A 22,568-nucleotide genomic window follows, 5' to 3' on the forward strand; every position below is an offset into this window, starting at 1 on the left:
AACTGTATTTATTTATAAAAATATTAATATAGTACTATTATGTAGGAGTAATAAATATAAAAAATACAGAGTTCATCTTAAATGTGTTAATGACTTTTTATTTTTCAATTAGTAAGATAATAGTATCACTTATAGTTTTATTTGTATATTATATGATATTATTAACATCAAAATATAAGTATGCGAATACATTTAGTTATATTACTGATATATCAAAATAAATATTAATTAGAAAATCCAAACCATTGCAATGGTCTAACTAAAAGGCTATATACTAATAACTACTTCTATTAATTATTAAATTCATTATATTATAGAATTGTAAGAATGTATTTTTAGTTAAAAAGTAAAATAATTTGTTCAACATTCAACTTCTACTATGGTATACAAATGTTTTGCTGTAAAATCAATAACTAACGTTATAACGTATACTAGGGGAGAATACTTTCTACCGTGTCCCTTTTCTATTTGAAGTATGACAAGTTTCAATCCAAGACATTGTCAATTTGTATTAAAATATATCCATTGTCATATTTTCGTATTAAATATAATGGCAACGCCGTTGACAGTGCTTTAGATACGTTATTTCCACAATTTCACCAACATTTTTACTAGGTATGCGAATTTCTATGCCTTTCTTCGATAGCATCGATGTTCACGTTTACGATAAAAACTCAAAACGTAGTAAAATAAGTACAGGTAAAAAAATCCCCAAACACAAAATTACTCGGTGTATATTATTCTACGAGTTTTCTATACAAATGGCAGTATTACGTTTTTAGCGCGTACAACTTTAACAGAATGACTAAACTAATTTTAACTTCGTTTTAAAAACTAAACCAATTTAAACACTATTTAACAATGTACACTTTTATTGTCAGCAGTCGAATTCATCACAATTATTATTAATGGTGGATTCAGATTTCAGATAAACATCAATTGCGAGCACATTTGAACAGATGAAAAATGATAATTTGTGCGTAAATCGACGCAGCTTGTATAAAGGATAACAATGATAACATAATATGCAAACACAGTTGTAATAGGGTCATATTTGTTGAGATATACAGGATGCTCACATTCTTTTATCCTGATGAATTTATTCAAATATTGACTTAAAAAAAGTATATATTATCTAAGTATACGTAACGACCATAATTTAAAATATTTAGATTAGATTATAGTCGTACACACTTCTTTTTCCAAACTGACATTACCCCTTTGTTATAATGTAAATACTAAATACTTAAAAATTGTTAATCATATTATATTTGAAAACGTTAACACGTCTTAATGAAATTATTCGAACGAAAAGTTTTGAAGTTTTAAACTTTAATTACATATTAAGGATAATATTCCTTGATAGTTAATTTATATAATTATACTTACTACAAAATCTAGTATTTACTTCATTTTTTATCCGCCAAATTTTGAGAATTTTAAAACTACAATAAATTAATATTATGCGATTATTATTGTAATTAGGTATTTAAAATGATAATTTCCTATAAAAGTTTTAAACCACTCTTCGTGGACTATTATTCTAAGTACTTTAAGTTTAATAATTCAGAACTGGTATCGATTTATACTTATAAAAATTTTTCAAAAAAACTATCTCCTTAATAATTTTAAAAGGTGTTTCTTGATTGAAAACAGAAATTTGAATTGCCACAAAAACACTGCATAAATTATATAATAAAATCAATATGGTTCTTAATTATTAATAAAAATTCCATAAACCAGAATTTTAATAAATTTATTATTATAAAATAACAAACGAGAATAAGTTGCGTGCTTGGTGAATTGCTCTGAATAATATTATAAAAAAAAAAACAACAAAAGAAAAAAATAAGATACAATCGTTGAAATTCAATACCGCGAATGAAATATATTATAACGATAGTTTACTCAAGACAAAAACGAATAGTGAACATATTAAATAACAGGGTTTATATAATTTGTCTACTTAACATAGTATTACTGAACCTTACACATTCTGAAAACCATCTTAGCATTATAAGATAAATAGCCATTTTATTTTTCTTTAGTATTTCAATGACTGTCTCTCTAAATATTTATAAATCTGCTATGATTTTAAAAGAATGTAAGTATTTATATTATTTATATTATTGGATTTACTACGACTAATGCGATCAAAATAAATATAATTAACCTAGGTACATGATTTGTTTTACAATAGCAATTATAAAATCGAAAAAAATTTTATGTTTTACGGTTGTGTAATAATATATTATCATATATTTTATAATACATTATACCTGGAATAATATTTTCATGTTTATATTTTTACTGAAAGTTGGATGGAACACAAATGTTTCGTTTTAAATAAAATTACCTATGCACAGAAATATAAATATATATAATTACCTTAGTCCACTATAATATTACGAAACTTCAAGTACCTACACACAACTATCACAGTAAATAAAAATAAAATACATAAATAACTTTTTTATAATACAGTTTATCGTGCATATACGTATGAATTGTGCATTTCGTTAGAAATTTTAAAAATAGTTTTTATTCCAAACCGTAAATTCATGGCAATAGCAGTGTAATACTAATTGTACTATATTATTATGGGATTTTTTCCTGCACGTAAAGTTTTCGAAAATGATTTGTTGATAATGATAAAAATATTTTTTACTTGCAATCTTTAAATGTGCGAAAACATAAATGAATCTTTATTATTACAAATCCAACTATAAAGTTTTAAAATATCATTGCCGTTGTTGGAATTCCATTATTAAAGCATTTAAAGAGTTAGATATATCATAATGATTGAATAATCTTAAGTTCTGTGATAACATTTCTTTGTTTCAAAAATTCAATATCGTGATTTATGTAATATTTCATATTTAATCCGATATTTTATTGTCTCGGGCCTCTCGGATCCATGAACCGACTTTAAATAAATTAATACAAATAATTTGTCATATAAACACAATAACACATTTTACATTTCATTAATGTAGTAATTAATTCATTAAAATCAATTCTTTTAAAACGTTAAAAACACAAAGTATAAAATACATTTCTTTTGTCTTATACCTACATTTTGAGTATGTTTTTTTTCAAAACGTACCTACTTGGTAATATATTTCAAAATGATCGATGTGATCATCGTCATATTATTATTGTTTTAGAACTACAAGCATTATTCTAAAAGCAACAACTGTAAACGGATGTTAAATCGATCGTTTTTCAAATTTAAATGAAATGTAAGACCATCTGTTGTAAACAGAAAAACACTTTTCTGATATTTTAAAATTGAAGACCTGGGTGCAACAACGAGACATGTCCATATTTTGGTTTAAATCACATTTTCACATCATAAGATAGGAAAAAAACCTGAATCGATTGTTGCAACAATCGGATATATCCGACTGTTATGTATGGGGTAATAATATAAATGGACTTTGTTGGTGCAACAACAAGACATATCCAAAAATATTAAATTACAGTGCAAAAACAAGATATGTCCAAACAAATTTTTATTGCTTCCTTAAATTATTGTTAAAAGTTAAGCGTTACCTATAAGTGCATAATTTATATGTACCCTAAAACTTAAATCTATCATTTTTTTTTTTTTTTTAATGTATAATGTTTTTTTGTTTTCTGAATAAAAATAAAAAAAGGACATGTCTCGTTGTTGCCCCTAGGTCTTCAATTACAATACCGATGATTTCAGTTTATTAATTTTCAGCTTTCAAAATCGTACAATATGCACATTATCTTTATGATTAAATAAAATATTTAATAAATATTTCATCATTACATGTATACTATACTATATTGGCTACGTATTGAATTACGAAAATTATAAATATATAAGATAATAAAAATAACGAATAAACGAATTAATTAAAAACGAAAATAGAATTTTAAATTAGTAAATATATTGCGCTCTATCTCTCTTTTCGGAATCTTAAAGTAAATGCCAGCTCTGATACCAATTGTTACCTATTAGAAAAATGTAATAATTTATATGGTAGGTACGTATCATATCGAATTGTTACAGGCGAAATAACATCGTAGTTATCAATAACAATAATAGTAATAGTAATATGGCGCAATTTGATCGAATAATGGTATTAAGCATTTTGAAAATAAAATAACAAAGTAGATCGTACATGTACTGAAGTGCGTATATTTCAAGTGTACAAAAAGCACTGACACACATATTAAAACGTTTGACAATATACAGTTAAGGATTTACGCAACGCAAAAAAAATAAAAATGATAAACATAATATTATATATTATATAATACAGATGATATAGAAAAGCAATATTGACTAAATAGAAATCTTCGGTTTAGATGAGAATGTCTAGGAAATATACTTGTATTTATTTCCGTCTTCCGGTCGACTATAAAAGTAGAAACATTTCCCATAGTAGTGAACTACAGCTATATGTAACCTATATTTTACACGGATTTTTCACAAATGAAAAGTATAAATGCTTCTTTTATAGCTTATTTTTTGTATTGATGAATAGTTGAAAACGCGAACAGAAATTTTTTTTCGAACAATTCCAAGGCGCGTCTAAATCTCATATAGCTAATATTTGTTGTTTGGTGGGATCCAGCTTATGAGTTTTTTATTAGAAATGTTTACAAAGGGCACATGATACTCATATTCGATTTTGTATGTATCAACATTCTGCTGCATACATGACCGACCTAAAACTTACGCAGTCATAATCAGTGACTCGTGAACCGGATGAGGGATGAAGCAGATATTTTAAAAATGTGTTGGAGAAAAATATTTATCAAAATAACAAACAATAATTACTAATGATTTTACAATATTTTTTTTTTTAATTCGCTCTTTTGTTAAAATATAAATATAAGTTTCAAGTTAACTTTTAAAATGATTCAATATGTTCATCGTTATTTGTTTGATAAGAACCAAAATCTTTAGTTTGTCACAAAAGTATTAGGGGTCTATAGGTATACTACTTATACTGCACGAAATTATGACCATCTGTTCATTCTTATTTTATATTAGTGGAAGTTATGTTGCTTCGAAAAATGAATAATGAATAATATTGACATTATTCTAAGACAAAAATCATTCAGCCTCATTTCATAATAAAATTCCTACTTCCCCTACTATCATGATACATTTTATAATTATACGGCCGCCCGAGGAAAATATATTTAGCCTCTCGGCATTCTTCGGTTTTCATCAAGACCGTTCTATCGTTTCACGAACATCTCCGTCGAATGTAATATTCTTAAAGTCTATCGGAAATGATTATATTGTATAAAGTATAAACATCGTTTTTCTTTATAATAATTAGGTGAAACTGAGTCTCACTTTCTTCCTTTGATGAGCCGCAATCAATGACTCCAAAACTTTATAATAATTAGTTTCATTTCAAATATATAGATATTTGTTAATTGAATTATCTTAAATAATATTTGAACAAGATAATCAAATAAATAGTATAGTTTAATTGATCATTAAAATTAAATTACACCTCACTTATTATCAAGAATGTGCCATTCATTGTATTGATAATCTTCAGTTACATGAAAACTTTATTTCCACATAAACTTATGTAATGATTCATTACTAATGACTATTGAACAATAGGTAAATTCAACCTTTTAGGTACACATTTTTTTGGAATACAAAGTATTTAAAAAAACTCAACTTGCAACAACACGGCGTTTTTTTAATATATTTTAGTAACTTTCAGTTATCGGAGCTCATTTTTTTTTTATTTAACTACTGACCTAACATGTATATGCGCAGTTGATGGACAATGATGTTAAACGTAACATATGATAATTTATACACGTAAATGCGATTAATATGCAAAATCTCAATTGAATATATTAATATATGTAGATAGCTAGAACAATAAATAATACATAATAGTCTATGCAAGATAATACGTATTGGAAAATAAATAAAATCACAATAAACTAAGAAACCAAGAAAATATTTCCGCCATAGAATGAATCTTTAAGCAATATAAAAATTTCACGTGGAAATATAGAGGGAAATTTTAGAGGGAATTTCCATATTTGTATAAATGTTGGGCTTTCGTGTTCTGGTCTTAATTAGGAAAATCCATAACAAAATATACAGTGCGGCGTACCTGTATAATATGACGCGCAAATATTTAGTTTACTATTAGCCATGGTCCACGAACACAGCCATAGCGCTGCGCATTGTATACTAATAACACGAAGAAACATAGATTCGCGTTTTAACAAAACAAATGACGGGAATGGTATCCAACAAGTAATAATAATTCGAAACTTGTGATCTGTGTTGATATGCCGCGTCAGAACTGCAAACTGTAATTATTATAATGGCGTAAATGTTATTGTAAATGGAATTAAAACTAACTTGAATCCACAATAATAATTATATTTAATATCATAATACATTATTCGATCTTCATCATTTAATTAATGATGAATATTACAACAGTCAACGTATAATATATCGGATCAAAACTTACTACTTATGTTTACTTTCTTGTAACATGGACAAAACAGTTAAATATACGCGAACATGCGCTATTCTAAATTTTATTATTACAGTGAACAAAAAAAATAATCACGTAAAAACAATTTTCTAGATGCACTTGATATGTTATAGAATTTTTTTTTTTTACCAACTTAAAAGCGGGGATACGAAAAGTTAATCTTAAAATTCAAATGAGGCTACATAATTTTGAAATATTATTCATATACAGCTTAATGTTTAATTAATTTAGCCGGGTAGTTTACATTGATGCTTCGCTTCAATTATAATAATTGAAAGAGCTTAATAGTCACTTGAACTTTTTTTTAAAAACAAAACAAATAATATAATGTCGACATTGAATAATTAAACACGTATACATGTAACATACGTACTACATGTAGTACATGTAGTTTTTTTAAATTTTCAAATAAGTTTATGAATTATATTTGAATTTAAAGAGTTTTTCTTATAATATTTAATACTTAATTAGAATATTATCATAGTAAAGTTATGGGTGTAATTTTCACTCTGATATAATTTTGAAAACCCTTTAAATCGGAAAAAAAAACTTTATTAAACTCTTTCAAATTAATATAACATTTCTAAACTTATCTTATTTTTATTTTATGGATGTTATAACTTAAATGATTGTCTTGAATTTTTTACGATGTATACATATATTTGTATAAGAGATCAGTGGTTATTTTAAAAACCAAAAAATCCACTGTTAAAGCATAAACAAGATGTCCAACGCATGTTTATAGCCACGACGAGTGATTAGTTGTGTAAGTTGTGTTATTTAGTGTAATATATTATAATTACTTTTTGCGTGTATTCCACCTTTATAACAGTTATATTATGTATAATACGTAATGATAACTTTGAAACTGTCTACGGACTTAGTGCTTAGGCACATGCGAAGTTTATATACGCAACGTAACAAAAAAGGGCTATACGCCGTGAGCAACGTGTCGCTGCGGAAAAGTGTAATTAACTCATACGGGTAAAGCGTAAAGCATGTCCATTTCAGTAACACACAACTTTGTTTTATAATATAATATAATAACTCGAGCACATGTGGTTTTAGCGTCAGATTCGTTGTATTTGATATTTTATTATTAGTATACGGGTAGAGTTGCCATCAAATTGTCACACGCCTATCATAATATTATTAAAGGTATAGTTGTGAGTTACGTGTGACTCGGCGACGAACACTAAACTGATATAGTACGATGTGTTTGATCATCACCCAGAGACATTTATATAGAATTTTGATTATTTTTTTAATTAGTACTCCTTAATAGTGTAATCCTCTCTCCCTTAAAAAATGTTTGTTACAAACACTCAACATTGATTTGGTATTTACTGTTAAATATTAAAGTCGCTTCCCTTATACAGATCATTAACCATAACAAAACTGAACTCATATACGTTATAGGTATATCAATTAATCTTAACATGATGATATTATAAAAACGATAATAGTGTCTATTAATTATAGACGACTAATAACGATGGACGAGTGTTGTAAATTATGGACAGTAATTCTGTAATCCCCTCGTCCGACTCTAAACGCGGCCATGTCCATCACTCTGTACGCATAGTATATTGTTATCAATTTCAGTGGTACGCATCCAGTACCACTAAAATACACCTTTCTCGTATACAATCACAACGTTATTAGGTCTGCGCACGTGATCGTGATAATCCGTTTTAGTTTTTATTTTTCAAACGTCCTGCACGCCCGGAAAATATCTCGACATCCAACTCACCGATGCGCTCAACGGAGAGTATATGATATAATAAGATATTGCGTACACAGATGTGATCGTTTTGATGCAATACCAATAAATCGAATTAATTTGTGTTTCGTTCATACCGATGTGGGAGTGGTCTCCTCTCTACCAACCACAACAGATAAACACACAACCACAACTAAGAAAATCTATTTTTCAATTTAAAACCTGCTTAATGAGTTTGAGCGAACACATTTAGTCTTGAAATTACGACTGAATTTACAACGGATATTTTTATGGCGTTTTGGTCTGAACCAATATAAATACATATATTATATATTCTTGTGCGGGTTTTATTCGAGCTGAGGGCTGCAATAAGGGTCCTTTATTTTAGTGCGTACAGCGGTAGTGATTTTTACGATTACTCGTGACCCTTATTATATTATGTGGAATTGCACGCCGAGTTCATATATATTGTATATATATATATATATATATATATACATGCAAAACGATTAGAGGAGTAAAATTCTATTTTGAATTAAATGATTATTATTTGAAATTGGCTCGTCGAATAACTGTGCACTGCTTATTGTTCAAACAACTATAAATTACCAAAAAGCATTTAAAAGGTACGTGTAATGTTGAACATGGATTTGGCTTGGATATTTTATAAATGCATACTGCAAGAACGTAAAAATTAATTACAAACCTCGTATTATACTACGCTACAACAATATTATCATATTACATAATGATTTAATTTTGATTTAAACGATACATTTCGGAAGAAATTTGTCAATTATTTATTATTTTATACAATTTTGTAGTCGTAATTTAAAAACATATAGAATTATAACATCTTCAAAAATGAAAGGGGGTTAAAGTTACAAGTTATTGATGAAATTAAAAACATCTTAGTACTTTATTTAATAGTAGTGAAAATATTTATGAAAACTCTTCACATAAGTGGGAGAATCATTTTAAACGTATTTTTCGAAAATATTTAATACAGTGCAGTCAAAATATAATTGTTTATTGTAACATATTTATCGAATGAAAAAAAAACAACAACACAGCATTAACTGTTAAAACGATTTTGTAAATATTTGTAAATACTCAGTCACTTGTCAATACCATTAATGTATAAGTATGTAGTGTACAATAAGTTAATAGGAAAATGATTCAAACATATGGTGGAAATAGAGAAGTTTCTTTTTTCTAGTTAAGTTTCATCCTACTATAATTCTCTCAAAAAAATTTGAATTTCACTGACCGACACGCATTATGTTCTTACCTCGCGTGTCCAATATACCATTTTGGCATTAAATGGCATTGTAATTATACAAAAATATTACTTCTTTGTGTATTTGATGCTCAGTGGATTAATTGTTATGTTTCCAGTCAAATAAAAAATAATCAAAAGTCTTCAAATAAAAAAAAAATGCTTTCAATTATAGGATAGTTGTAGGTATTAATTTTACATATATATACCATAAAATATTTAGGTATATTCATATAGCTATACAGTAAAAGTTTCAATATAAAAACTCAAAAACAAGGTATCACAATTTATTGTGATACCAACTTTTTATAATTAGTCGTTCTTATTAAACGGGGTTGGAAAATTAGTTAATTGAATAACAGTTATAGTTTTAATTACAAATCCACAATGAAATACTTAAAAATATTAAGTGATTTTATAAGAAAATAATTTTATCCTTTATTATTTAACTTTAGTAGCCAAGCAATTTTATACTATCTAATTAATTATACACCACTATATATTGTTATTAAGTATAATTGTGTAATTGAATAAATTTTCTATAATTATATTATTAACATAATGAATAATTTGCTTCTACGCATAAATTAATCATTATATTATATTGACTCAAAATTATAAATCACGAAAAATACGATTATAATCAGTATTGTGGATAAACGTCCTTGTGCCCATGTGTTATAAGAATGTAAATTTATACATTCGTACACTATAAATTATTCAGTAAAAAAATGTTGTATATTTTTGATGAGATATTTCAAATATATATTGCTTCAGATACATTTTTCTTCGATTCTTTATGCTTATTAAATCAGATCTCTATCAGATTAGACACGATAAATTATTTACTAATAAATCAATATTCTGATATAGATGGCTGGTGCTCATAGTTTCATACTCTTTTTTCTATACATAAAAAAAAAAAAAGCTAACAAACGATTTTGTTTATTAATCCATGTGATGATTATTAATTTATAAACGTATGTTATATACTATTAAACATTAAATGAGATTTAAAATAACATTCGACTGAAATTTCATTTATAGAACAATAATACATTGATTAAGGTTATATTGTTGTATTTTCACGTTTACGAGTATAAAGTAAACGTTTACAAATCACAGGTAAAACTCAATAAACGTAGAGGAAAAAATATTATCTTTATTTTTAATTGAAACCAAAACAAAAATTGGTCTTTAGAAAAACAACGATTGTGCACGTCCTATAGTGTATATTATAATTAACCTAAGTACGCATGCGTTTTAAGGCAATCAAACTTTTTCGATATAAAACACGCTCATATAAACACGACTATAGTTTTATGAGTTTTAAACATTATTATAATAAAATTACTTCACTCAAAACTCACCGCACGCAGGTTATAAAAAAATAGGTCCTCCACGCATTTCTAACAAATACAGACGTTTACACAAAATATCTCAATATCGTATCGGTGTTGTTTGTTCGGATAACGACGATTTAATTCAATGACCAATGCACAGCGTTTAATAATGTATTAGTGCGATTTTTTTTTTTAAGTACCTATATTATTACGATAGTTTTTATTGGTATTATTTTTTCAACGTAATAATATCATAATTTTTATAAACGACGTCGAGCGATGATCAATAATATTGTCGGGACAAGTAAAACGATAAGAAAAAAAAACGTATATCGTCATGGATTGAGTCACGAGTGTTTTTTTTTTGTATTGTTTATAATAATATTTATCTTATCACGTTTTCACGAGTTGACATACAAACTTCAGTTACCGTAAAATATTTAATAACGTCGGTCATTCGTTATGGTTACAGATATGGATTCGCAGAAATGAATAACGAGGACGAGGTGCAAAGAGTGTTCAGGGGCGAGTTGGATACAGCGGAATGGGCTATACCACGGTTGGTCAAAGTATTCGTCGCGTCCACCAGAAACGGTAAGTCATACCTGTCGCACGAGTGTTACAACATAATATTATAGCCATTCTTTAAAATTAAAATAAGAATAATATTACTTTACGGTGCAAGTCTACTTGCAACCCGACTATTTACATACACAATATGCAAAAATATTAACACGATCTATCACTGCCATAATAATATTATACCTATAGTATAATATATACCATGTAATATCAAAATTAAGTATAAGCACACCCGTTGTAACTCCGAGGATTTGGACCTATATTATTATTTCGGTTTCGGTTCGGTTATTAAAGGGCTTTCAACAATTTCGGTTCCGGTTCATTAAAATTAAACATTCCTGTTTCGGTTAATAATGATTTGATTCCGTGGTTCTAGTTAAATGCATGTACAAATAGCAATTAAAATGGACAAATTCTTATATTAGCGACCAAAATATCGGTTCTGATTTTAGTTTTTTTATAATATTTTCGTAATGACAATCATGGTTAGTAAATTCATATTAAATAATATTAAAGTACTGATTCGTTAGTATTATTAGTTATTATAGATAAGTATTACCCCTTTATGGCTAGTAAGAAAAAATTGGTATTCATCGGTATTTTAAGAGAAAAAAATTACAATAAAATGTATAAAACAGAACTCAATATATCAATATTGCATTAATATAAACACTCTATAATTACAATAAATCGTAATCAATAGTGTCATAACAGTGTAATCCATATCAACAAACTATATGATTTATTACAGTAATTTAAATTGAATAAAGTAAGCAAACTAAGTATACTTAACTATGATTAAATGTAGATGTACACTATAAAAATCAAAATATACTACAGGTAACTTTTTATGAATTTGTTTGTTTTAAATTTGGATACATAATTTTCTACCAGATATCGTACACATAATAATTTACTAAGGACATAAAAAAATATGTATTCGTTTTAATCGCATTATCATATTATTATATTTATATTAATTTCTTGAATTATGTCTATCGAGGTCTCATATGAAATATGTTCTTCAGGACATAGTACTTCAGTACTAAAGTGTGGTTGACCTATTTAAATTAAAGGTAATTTATCTCAAATAACAGTCATAATGTTGTACTTAGATCAAAATACTATAAATTCACGTACACATGTGGATTATTTGTATAGAATTCTTAACAATTTAAATATATGTTTTTTATATTTCATGACTCGTGCAGTTAAAAGTATACCTATTCTTTTGACACTAGTATTTACTATTTATAATACACAATATTTTTCAGGAAAATTTTTAATTTTTTTAATCTGAGTAAATTTAGAAACTAACTGAAAGTAAACGAGTAATTTTGGATGGTTTAAAAATATTCATGTACATTTCTATTATATTCTATAGAAATATTAATTATTAATATAGTTATAATGTGAAAATAAAATGAGTTATGTAACTGTAAAATAAAAGTTTATCTTATTAATAAAAAGCTAAAAATACAATTGGTAATTTTTTATTTTACAATAAGTAATTTTGATAATATTTACAAATCTTTATGGAATAGGTGCCCCATGAGACTTCAATCATAATATTTAACTAGTAACATATCACTATAACTTATAAAACTCATGGTTTTACTTTTAAAAAAGTAATAATAAAATACAAAATTTGTATTAAATAGATATGTATACATTTTTGTTATGTATTTAGTATTTTATAGGTTTATAATCAATATATTTGTTGTACTCTTAATAATGAGGTGTATGCGAAATGTATGCTTGTTTTCTGTTATAGTTAATAACAGCATTGGCATCACAATTCAAAAAGTTGTTCGCGACCCACCAAAAATTGACTGATGATCCAAAAGTAGGTCGCGACCCACACTTTGGGAAACGTTGCAGTATAAGTTGTTTAAAAACTATGATCGATAATAAAATAACTACCAAATATTCAAATTACATAAAAAAAAAGTATTACATTTAAATAGATATTCCAACTCATCGTACTACCAAATTTTAAATACTAAGTTTATTAGCAGTTATCGTCTTGTTATATGAGTTGTATATAATTCTGATATATTTAACAATATGAATATTATTGTGCTATTAAACATATCATTGAACAGTATATAACTATAAATTTAATTTTAAGCTATAAATTTGGATTTAAATTTTGTTCTGAAATAAAGAAAGAATAATGAAAATATTTAATTATTATTATAAATTATTAGTTTTATCCTCGTTTTTGATATAACATATTTTGTACAAGAAAATAATCATTTAGAACTAGAGAAACATAATTTAATTTAACTTCCGTTATTGGATCATTGACCTTTATGAAATTTCATGAATATATATATATCAAATCTAAGTAAAAAGTTAATATGTTATAATGAACAATATTATACTATGTCACCGTCGTAAATCGTAATAATAACTTCCATAATGTGGTTCATATGTTTTGGTTCTAAAAGTATTTTATATTTTTGTTTTACTGTATTCTGTGTTATTTGTAAACTATACTATAGCTATTTGCTAGATATTAACAAGTACGATAATTTTTTGAAATTAATATTTAAACATTAACGAGGAATATTATAGTATACTTATTACGTATAACGTATAATACACAATATTCTATTCAACCATTTCAAACAATAACGTTTGAACTAATTAAGGATGCGGCATATCAAACAATAGTTCATACAAAGACATCCAAATGCAAACCATTACAAAACTAGATATACCACATGAAAATTGTCTGCATGCCAAATTTAACAATAACCAAAAGCCATTATTGCGGAATTTACGAACAGTAAAATCTATACGATGTTTCCTAGTAAAATAGCTGGATATAGAAGATTGAAACGTCTGTAGTTTATTTATATCATTATTGATGTATACAACTATTATAAGTGAAATGTTATACCAGCTGTTGCAATTACATAATTTCCACGACAAGTACTACTAAACAGTTAGTACAATAATTACATTATACATTTCTACAGATGTACCTCCCCACAGAATTTTGATTTTTTCCATAAAATCATAAATGTATTTTTTTTTTTTTTATAAAAAAAAATAATGTTAAAGACACGTGATCACAATATTGATAAAAAAAAAAGCGAATGGTTCGACTCTTTTCGTAATGAAAAACAGCATAGGAGCCCGTTATTATACACAACGCAGTGATTGTAATTATAAGTATTTTGGTATTATTTTAAATAAATACACTTAGCGTTAAGTAGAGTTAAATTATTAAAATACTCGTAGCGCCTTGAACAGAATATATATTTCTGATTTCAAATATATATTTTTCAAATAAATTAAGTATAATGCAAATATATAAACACCAGCATGGTTTTGTTAAATTAATAAATTGTTTGCATCCTATTCAAACTTAAGAAACTTACAAAAATATATTTTTTCTTCTCGGAAATTAATAATGGACGTTTCATAAAATAAATAAAACACTATTAACAATAAGCTATTGTAACGTCACGTGGAATTCAGTATCTAACATTATATTACATTATTTTTATTTACACCATGTACATTATTATTTTTAATTCAACTTTGTTGTTTTCCGTGCTATTTTATTATGACTGACCTCATCAACCATCGTATTGCTTTTTTGTACAATAAAATATATAATATGCGGCGGTGGTTTAAATATAATTAAACATTTATTCAGATCCATATTATATTTTAAACTATAGGTATTTTTTTTTTGTTTCCAAGTTGTTTGATAACCGTATAATATTCTGCTACTCACCATTTACCATAAAATACCGTAAGTAATATTATAATATATAAAAAAATATATAAATAATTTAAATCGTTGATTTTTTTTTTTATGTATGTTTTATATTTACATTTTGTTTTAGAACACTCTATTTAAAAAGTTAATTGAACTTTCAATACAGCAGTGACTATACATACTTAATTTAAAATTGATTAATTCGACATGGCTTGCTTTCGGAATCACTGTACTGGTGATAGTAGCACTTTCAAAATCTTATTAGACACTTAAATGTAATGCGGAAACTCGTGCTATTTTCATCATTTATTTAAAAGTGTTTGGAGCCAATTCTTGTTGAAAGTTTGACAAAATATTTTTAATACATACTACTATTTTTTATATTGTGTGTATACAATTGAGATAATTGCGCCTTAACCAAAAGATTTAAGCAAAAAACGATAATATTATTTTTGTCATAAAATTATGTATGCGCTTGTTTTCGAATTATAAAAGTTATATTATACTTGATTATACATAATTCAATATTTACTTGAGATTATCTTACCCTACAAATACAGACCTTGTTAAATATGTTAATGAACGAATCAGGATATTTTTGCATATTTGTAACGAATTCCTATGATATAAACTTGAAATATAAGCTTGATGAAATAATTGAATTAAAACGTATAATAGCAAAATTAGTTTTCAAAGAATACTATCCACTGTAATTTACGTTATTAAAATTATATTAATAATCTCTTATGAATATTAAATTACCAAATTGATACTCGATTCACTGATTATGTTATTTATTCGGATTTTATAAGTGTAATTAAAAAAAAAAAAACCCCAATTTAAACTATTTATTGTTTTTAGAAATAAATGATAGTGAATGTAAAGTTATGTTCATCACCGAATATTGTTTTACGATTTAGTTGAAGTAAATATAAAATCTATATACGTAAATCATACACATAATTAAAATCTATAAGTCTTTTGAACACATATTATTTTTTTTTAGCGTAAATTGAATTTTAACAAGAAAAGTCGTTTATATTGTAAACAAAATCTATTATATTTCCAATAATAAATATAATGAAAAAATATTTTAATTATATAGACAAAATAACCTTATACATTTTATTATTTTATTCACCAACTTAATTTAGTACTTGGGTTTAGTGTCGTGTCTTTTAAATTTTATTTTATAGTTTTGGGTTATTTTATTAAGAATTTCACAATAAAAGAGTCTTAAAAATAGTCAGAATATCCAATTAATACTTGTTTAGTGCGTCGAAACCTTAATTTCTTGTTACGATAAACTGAAACCTATAAAATCATTAAAGATCCCCACTCTGTTGCAGACGTTGATTATCAATATATAAATTATTATTTTATGGAATATTGGTGACGTGGAAACAATTAAATACCGATTATAGGCGCAAAATAATTACTGAATTTTGTCAATATGCATAGCGAATAAATTAAAAATAAAGCTCCGGGGAGTCGTCTATCACTGTCCGTCGTTTATATACGTCATTAATGGTTTTAGATTAACAATTTTATATGAGTGCTGAAAAAATAAATAAATAAATACCACAATGGAACCAACGATAATAATATTTTCAGACTTTCAGTATTAATTAAGCCTGTCAAAATCATTTTTACGTAACTGGAATTCATTAGATCTGTGTATGTCATGATATTATAATATAATATAAGTTTGTTTAATCGGAACATTTTTCGTTTTCACTAAAATATCAACTAGACAATTGAATCGATAATTTTTTTTTTTTTAATGATCAAACTATTTAAATTTGTACGATCGTCCTTTACATTACTAACTTGTACATGTTTGAATTGTTCTAACTCTCTTGCAAACAAAATATATTGTACAGTGTTTCAGTTTTCAAACTCATGCGTTTATTCGCTATGCTGATTTATCTGAAATTTAATTGTGCTATTGATATTTTCATCGTCGCCGCACTCACTATATTATACCAGTACGTGTATATCAAACAGTTGATATATTAGTTTTTGTACCCTATTAACGCCTTTAAAAAAAATAACTAAAATTGATTTTGACTTTCAGGTTTTATTAATTATTTAAAATATATTAAAAATCAGAAACTGTATCTACGATAGTTAATTTAGACTTATTATTAACACATTTATAATTTATATGTAATATAATAAATATATTTTTTTCAATTTTAAAGTTAAATATTTGTCAAATAAAATAAATTATCCAATATACCTAATGTAACTTTTTTTTATTCAATTGAATTGAATAATTTTTTTTTTTTAATATAAATGAGTAAAAAAATGATTGGTTTTACAATGGTATTTATTATTTTCTTTATTTTTAGTCAGCTTATTTCAACGAAATGTAATGCTGATCGTTTAATCTGTGTATATTAGTCAAAAATTTCACATAAAAAAAAATAAATAAAAAAGGCGTTGAACACACTATATTTTTTATGGTTTTATCGATCATCCACGATAATAGATAAATTAATTGAATAACAATAAATAATAATTTGTTTTTACGGATAATAATATTAAAATCTTTTAAACTATCTATCTTTAGGCACATAAATATAACAACACTATATGATTAAAAATACCTACATTGGCTACTACCAGTTTTTGACGTATTTCCATTAAATTTCTATTATCACTACGATCAGCACTGTATTTTCGCATAATTATAAAACACAACAAAAAATAGCTACAATAATCACTATTTTACCAATTAAAATAAACTTAATGAATACATTGTATTATGTTAATGTAAATAATAGAAGTTTATCCATCAAACTAAAAATAAAATAAAATAATGAAAAAAGTGTTCAACTCTTATTTTGTTTATAGTATTTAAAATGAATGACGAACGAGAATAAATGCAAAGTAAAAATAAATAGAATACATATACCATATACAAATAAATAAATAAATAAAAGTATAGATAAATGAAAGCAGCTGGGGCACACTGAAATATTTATTTATGTATTTAAAATTGTCTTGGTTCTCTTTTATATTCATTATCGAAATCGGTTTGCATGAATATTATATAACACTTATTCAAAATGTTTATACGAACGTAAATAGGTAGGTGTATGATATTAAATCTGTATTAGAAGTGTGTTTGACATTCTGTTATTTATTTATTTATTTCGATATGTCTTAATAATACAATAATTTTGAAAGTTGTTTATGTATACAATTGTATAGTTTGTGTATATTAAAAACTAAAATAATTCTTGTGATTTTCAATTCCGACTCAATAATTATATCAACTCGATTATACGTAATACAGGTGTAGAGCGTAGGCGAACTATATTAGTTAAGTATTAATTTTAACGTTATTTGGAGTTTTCGTTCGAATATTTGAAATATAATAGTAATCGAGGCAAGTCATCGTAGTAAATTAAAATAGCAGGCACTTGCCTATGATTTAAGATGCACCTATGATAAAGATATTTATGTAATAAAATTATAATTCATATAATTTATGGTATATGAATTTTATTTTATGCTTTTATATACTTTGACCATACATTGGCATTAGACGGCGATGTGAAATTCGAACTATTTGATTTGCTGTTGTATTGCAACGCAGTAGTTGTTATTATATCTGAAAACGGTATTTTCATTAGGAACACGCTTGCTATTTATATACCCTCTTGCCGTTCAATCGAAGAACGAATTTCTCATTCGTATTCAAAATATTTCGTTTGGATTTGATTATCTCGAACTTTCCAGTCTTACACAGTTATTTTCGTCCACACCAACAACTACTGTGGAATATTTCGTGGGCAATACAGACTACCTTGTTGTTACGATATACTCGCGGGGCCATCGTTGTCAAGTCACGACGTGTTTGTTTTATACTTTGTACGCAACTACCGTATTATTTATCGTTTATATTGACAAGTTTACGCGGAAAGAATATGCGTCGTGCCTACTGACTATACGTACTACTCATATCTAACAATATATGCCATATGGACATGATGATAATATGACGTACAAAACCCAAATATCGGTTTTTCGAATGAAATATTAACTGCGCGTTTTACTTTTCGAAGAGACGTTTCGTGACAATAATAATATACAGGTATTGATAATAAAACGGACGATTTTACATTATCTACCCATTTGTTTAAGTTAACCTACTCGCGACGGTAAACTTAATAGCATTTGGTTATTTATACAAAACCGAAGAGTTCATTTTTTTAGAGGGTTTTGAAACGCATGCAATCTCCCCTCCTAATACGACTATAATACAACGTATACGCCACGATGTATCATCATCTTTTTATTTTTATTTTTTTTGTCGGTCATATTTCCGTCACAAAGTATTCGTCTCGTTCGTCGTCTTTTCAGGAAAAAAAAAATACTTTTCATAATGGTATATATACTTCCGTTGGTTTTCACTTTCAATGTATATCCAGCAAAATGAAAAGAGACCGTCGGGGCGACGACAAAATCAATAATAATTCTTGCGAACAAAAAATCGTCGAACCACGTAGGTGGGATACGGCTATGCCGAAAGACGATTATCCTCCCCTTTACGGCTTATTCATAATATTGTACGTACGATAATAACGATACGCCGACTACACAATAATATTATAATATAATAATATCACTATCATTCCATGTTTATTATTAAATAATGAGATGTACAGAAACGCCTGAAACGTATACATACTTATTATGTATTCGAACGTGTCCGCCTCACAGCGTAATAATATTATGGTTTGCACCGGAACTACAATAAGTTGGATTATTTGCCACTCGTTATTTGTTCGTTAGTGCGTAAAACATCCGACATGAGGTACCTACCTACCTATATTTTATGACCCACAGACATGTCATTAAAGACACGACAGGAAATATATATATATATATATATATTTTAAAACTATACGTTATATACACACTTATAACACGAGTTGATATTATTAATATATTGTTATAATATTGTATTAGATGATTCGGTAAACATAATATTATGGTTTCGATAAGAATCTGAAACAATTACGTGCAGTTATTAACACGATTGCGTGAAACATTTGCGCGGCATCCGTCTCTGTCCGCTCAACTCGACGAGTTCAGTTGTATTTTCAATATCAAAATCATTTCATTCGAAAATCCAATTATAATATAGGAACCAAAGTGTTCCACAATGTTGAACATCGTTTTTAAACTTTAAAGTGCTTATAAAAATAAAATCTATCAAGTTTTCTCGACATTTATTAAACGAATATTATAAATAAATAACTGCACTGCACGAGAAATATAAGAAAGAGTATAAAAAAATATCATCATAAAATTTATAGATTTTGGCATGCTTAAACATTTCGGCTTTCTTAATAAATTTAAATATTTGGCAACATTTTTCAGAATAAATAATAGCATTAAGCGATAAATCATGTTTTATTATTTCACAACTCTAAATCACGAAATAATTCATTTCATCAAAAAAAAAAAAATAATAAATAAATAAATAAAAAAAATTAAAACAATGTGTTTATAATAACATTGTAATCGTGAGACTAAAAATACCGTCACTATAATTCATATTTAATCCATTTTAAATAACATTTTCTTAATCAATTTTTAATTTTAATTAGAATAACTTAAGATTTAGCACATATTTCAAAATTTTTCATATATTAGCTTCATAAATAAATAATAATAACAAGTCAATAATTTTATTTTCAACGTTTATAAAATTTTACGTTTTTTTATAATTATTTAGTAAACTATAAGAAAACGTTAATTTAAAACCTCTATCCATGTACATATCCATTACTCAATTTATATAATATAGTTAGATAAATTAAGTTAGGTATACGTTAAACTGTTTGATTACTATTAATGATAGAAAAGAGTTTTCAGTACATCATTGTAAAACCATAAATCTCCATTTCACTCAGAAAGTAAAATTCAACTAGATTACTAGATAAACTTTAAAGCTCTAAAAAGTTTTTAATTTTTTTTCTTACTGACATTTTGTAAATGGTTCATTATGTGTAGTTTATGTAATCTCAACATAAAAAAAAATATATTTATCTTTACGTGTTTAGTTGTAAGTTATTGCTGTTAACATATTTTGTCTAATAGTTGTAAGATGTTTATGATATTAAGGTCTTTTAAACATATGTCATCTAAGTTTGGACTACTGGTTAATCTGTACTTATTCTCTTTACTAGTATATAGCTCTGTTTAACGTACCCTTAAAAACTTCCACAAAATCGTCAATTTTAAATTGAGTTCAAAGAAGTTTCTATTTGTTTGCTGGTAATGCTTGATAGAGTCACCACTACGCGTGTACCATAACAGTTATACTTGACCACCTTAGCTGATAGATTAATTTATGTTAACGTGATATCTCTTTAAAAACTTATGAATGGTTCAACCAACGCATGGTGGATCTAGCATACTAACTTCCAAAAACTTCATATAATATTGTCTACAGATATGTAATATGAATTATAGTCATTGATAGCATTTAACGAGTCCTTTGATAAGCTATCATCCTAGTTTATAATAATTTCTATAAAAACTGAACTTATTTATACACCATTTATTTTATAACCATCATATTATTGTATTACTGGTGTATTATATAGCTGGTTTCTGATTATATCAATAAAGTATTAAGCTTTTAATACAAACTGTAAAAAATTCGTTTACATTAAATTTGATTTATTATAAATATTATGCTTCTACTTTCTTTTTTATTTAAAATAATATTTTATCTTTTTAATTAATGTTTGTTCCATTACTATATTTTTTTTTGTACTTATAATACAATTTAGTTCAAAATATGTAATAAACTATTGTTCTCAGCTATTTGTTAAAATTATAAATAAACGTGTCCTTATTTATAATGACTTGATATTTTCTACAACAAAATACAGATATTTATTTTGAAACTTAAAAATAGGTACTTTAGATAATTAAATATTTTTTGTCTACTTTTATTTAAAAACAAATATATGTTTTGGAAACCATGTTTGAGCCTAATCGTTAGTGTAATAATATATTGATTACATTTTGAATATATTATTTTTTTCCATCAAAGAACTCCACTATCCAAATTATGACAATTGAATTTCGTAAAAATCTTGAAAGTTTTTCTATACATGAATTGAAACCATTTGCGTTTTCATACTAAATCATACTTTTAAGTAATATATCTTTTAGTCTTTAGCTTAAGGTACATATTATTGCCTAGATTAGGTCAAAATAAAACAATTATAAATTAGTTAAAGCTTTATAATAATTGTATTTTTATATATTTATAATATCTTAGTTCAGTCAATAAAAAAAATAAAATATTTCAAAAAATAAATTAAAATAAACCTTTTTA

General features: G+C 26.0%; 1 protein-coding gene across 1 annotated transcript in view; it reads left to right on the forward strand.

The window, feature by feature from the left end:
- Positions 1–22,568, forward strand: part of LOC113560752 (NACHT domain- and WD repeat-containing protein 1) — a 188,007-nt gene that overhangs the window by 63,772 nt on the left and 101,667 nt on the right. Inside the window, exon 2 of the mRNA XM_026966807.1 lies at positions 11,348–11,469. Within this exon, the coding sequence (XP_026822608.1) occupies positions 11,364–11,469 (106 nt within the window). The 5' untranslated portion in view covers positions 11,348–11,363. The remainder of the gene's footprint in view (positions 1–11,347; positions 11,470–22,568) is intronic.

This window comes from Rhopalosiphum maidis, chromosome 1, assembly GCF_003676215.2.
Source record: "Rhopalosiphum maidis isolate BTI-1 chromosome 1, ASM367621v3, whole genome shotgun sequence".
Classification (NCBI taxonomy): domain Eukaryota; kingdom Metazoa; phylum Arthropoda; class Insecta; order Hemiptera; family Aphididae; genus Rhopalosiphum; species Rhopalosiphum maidis.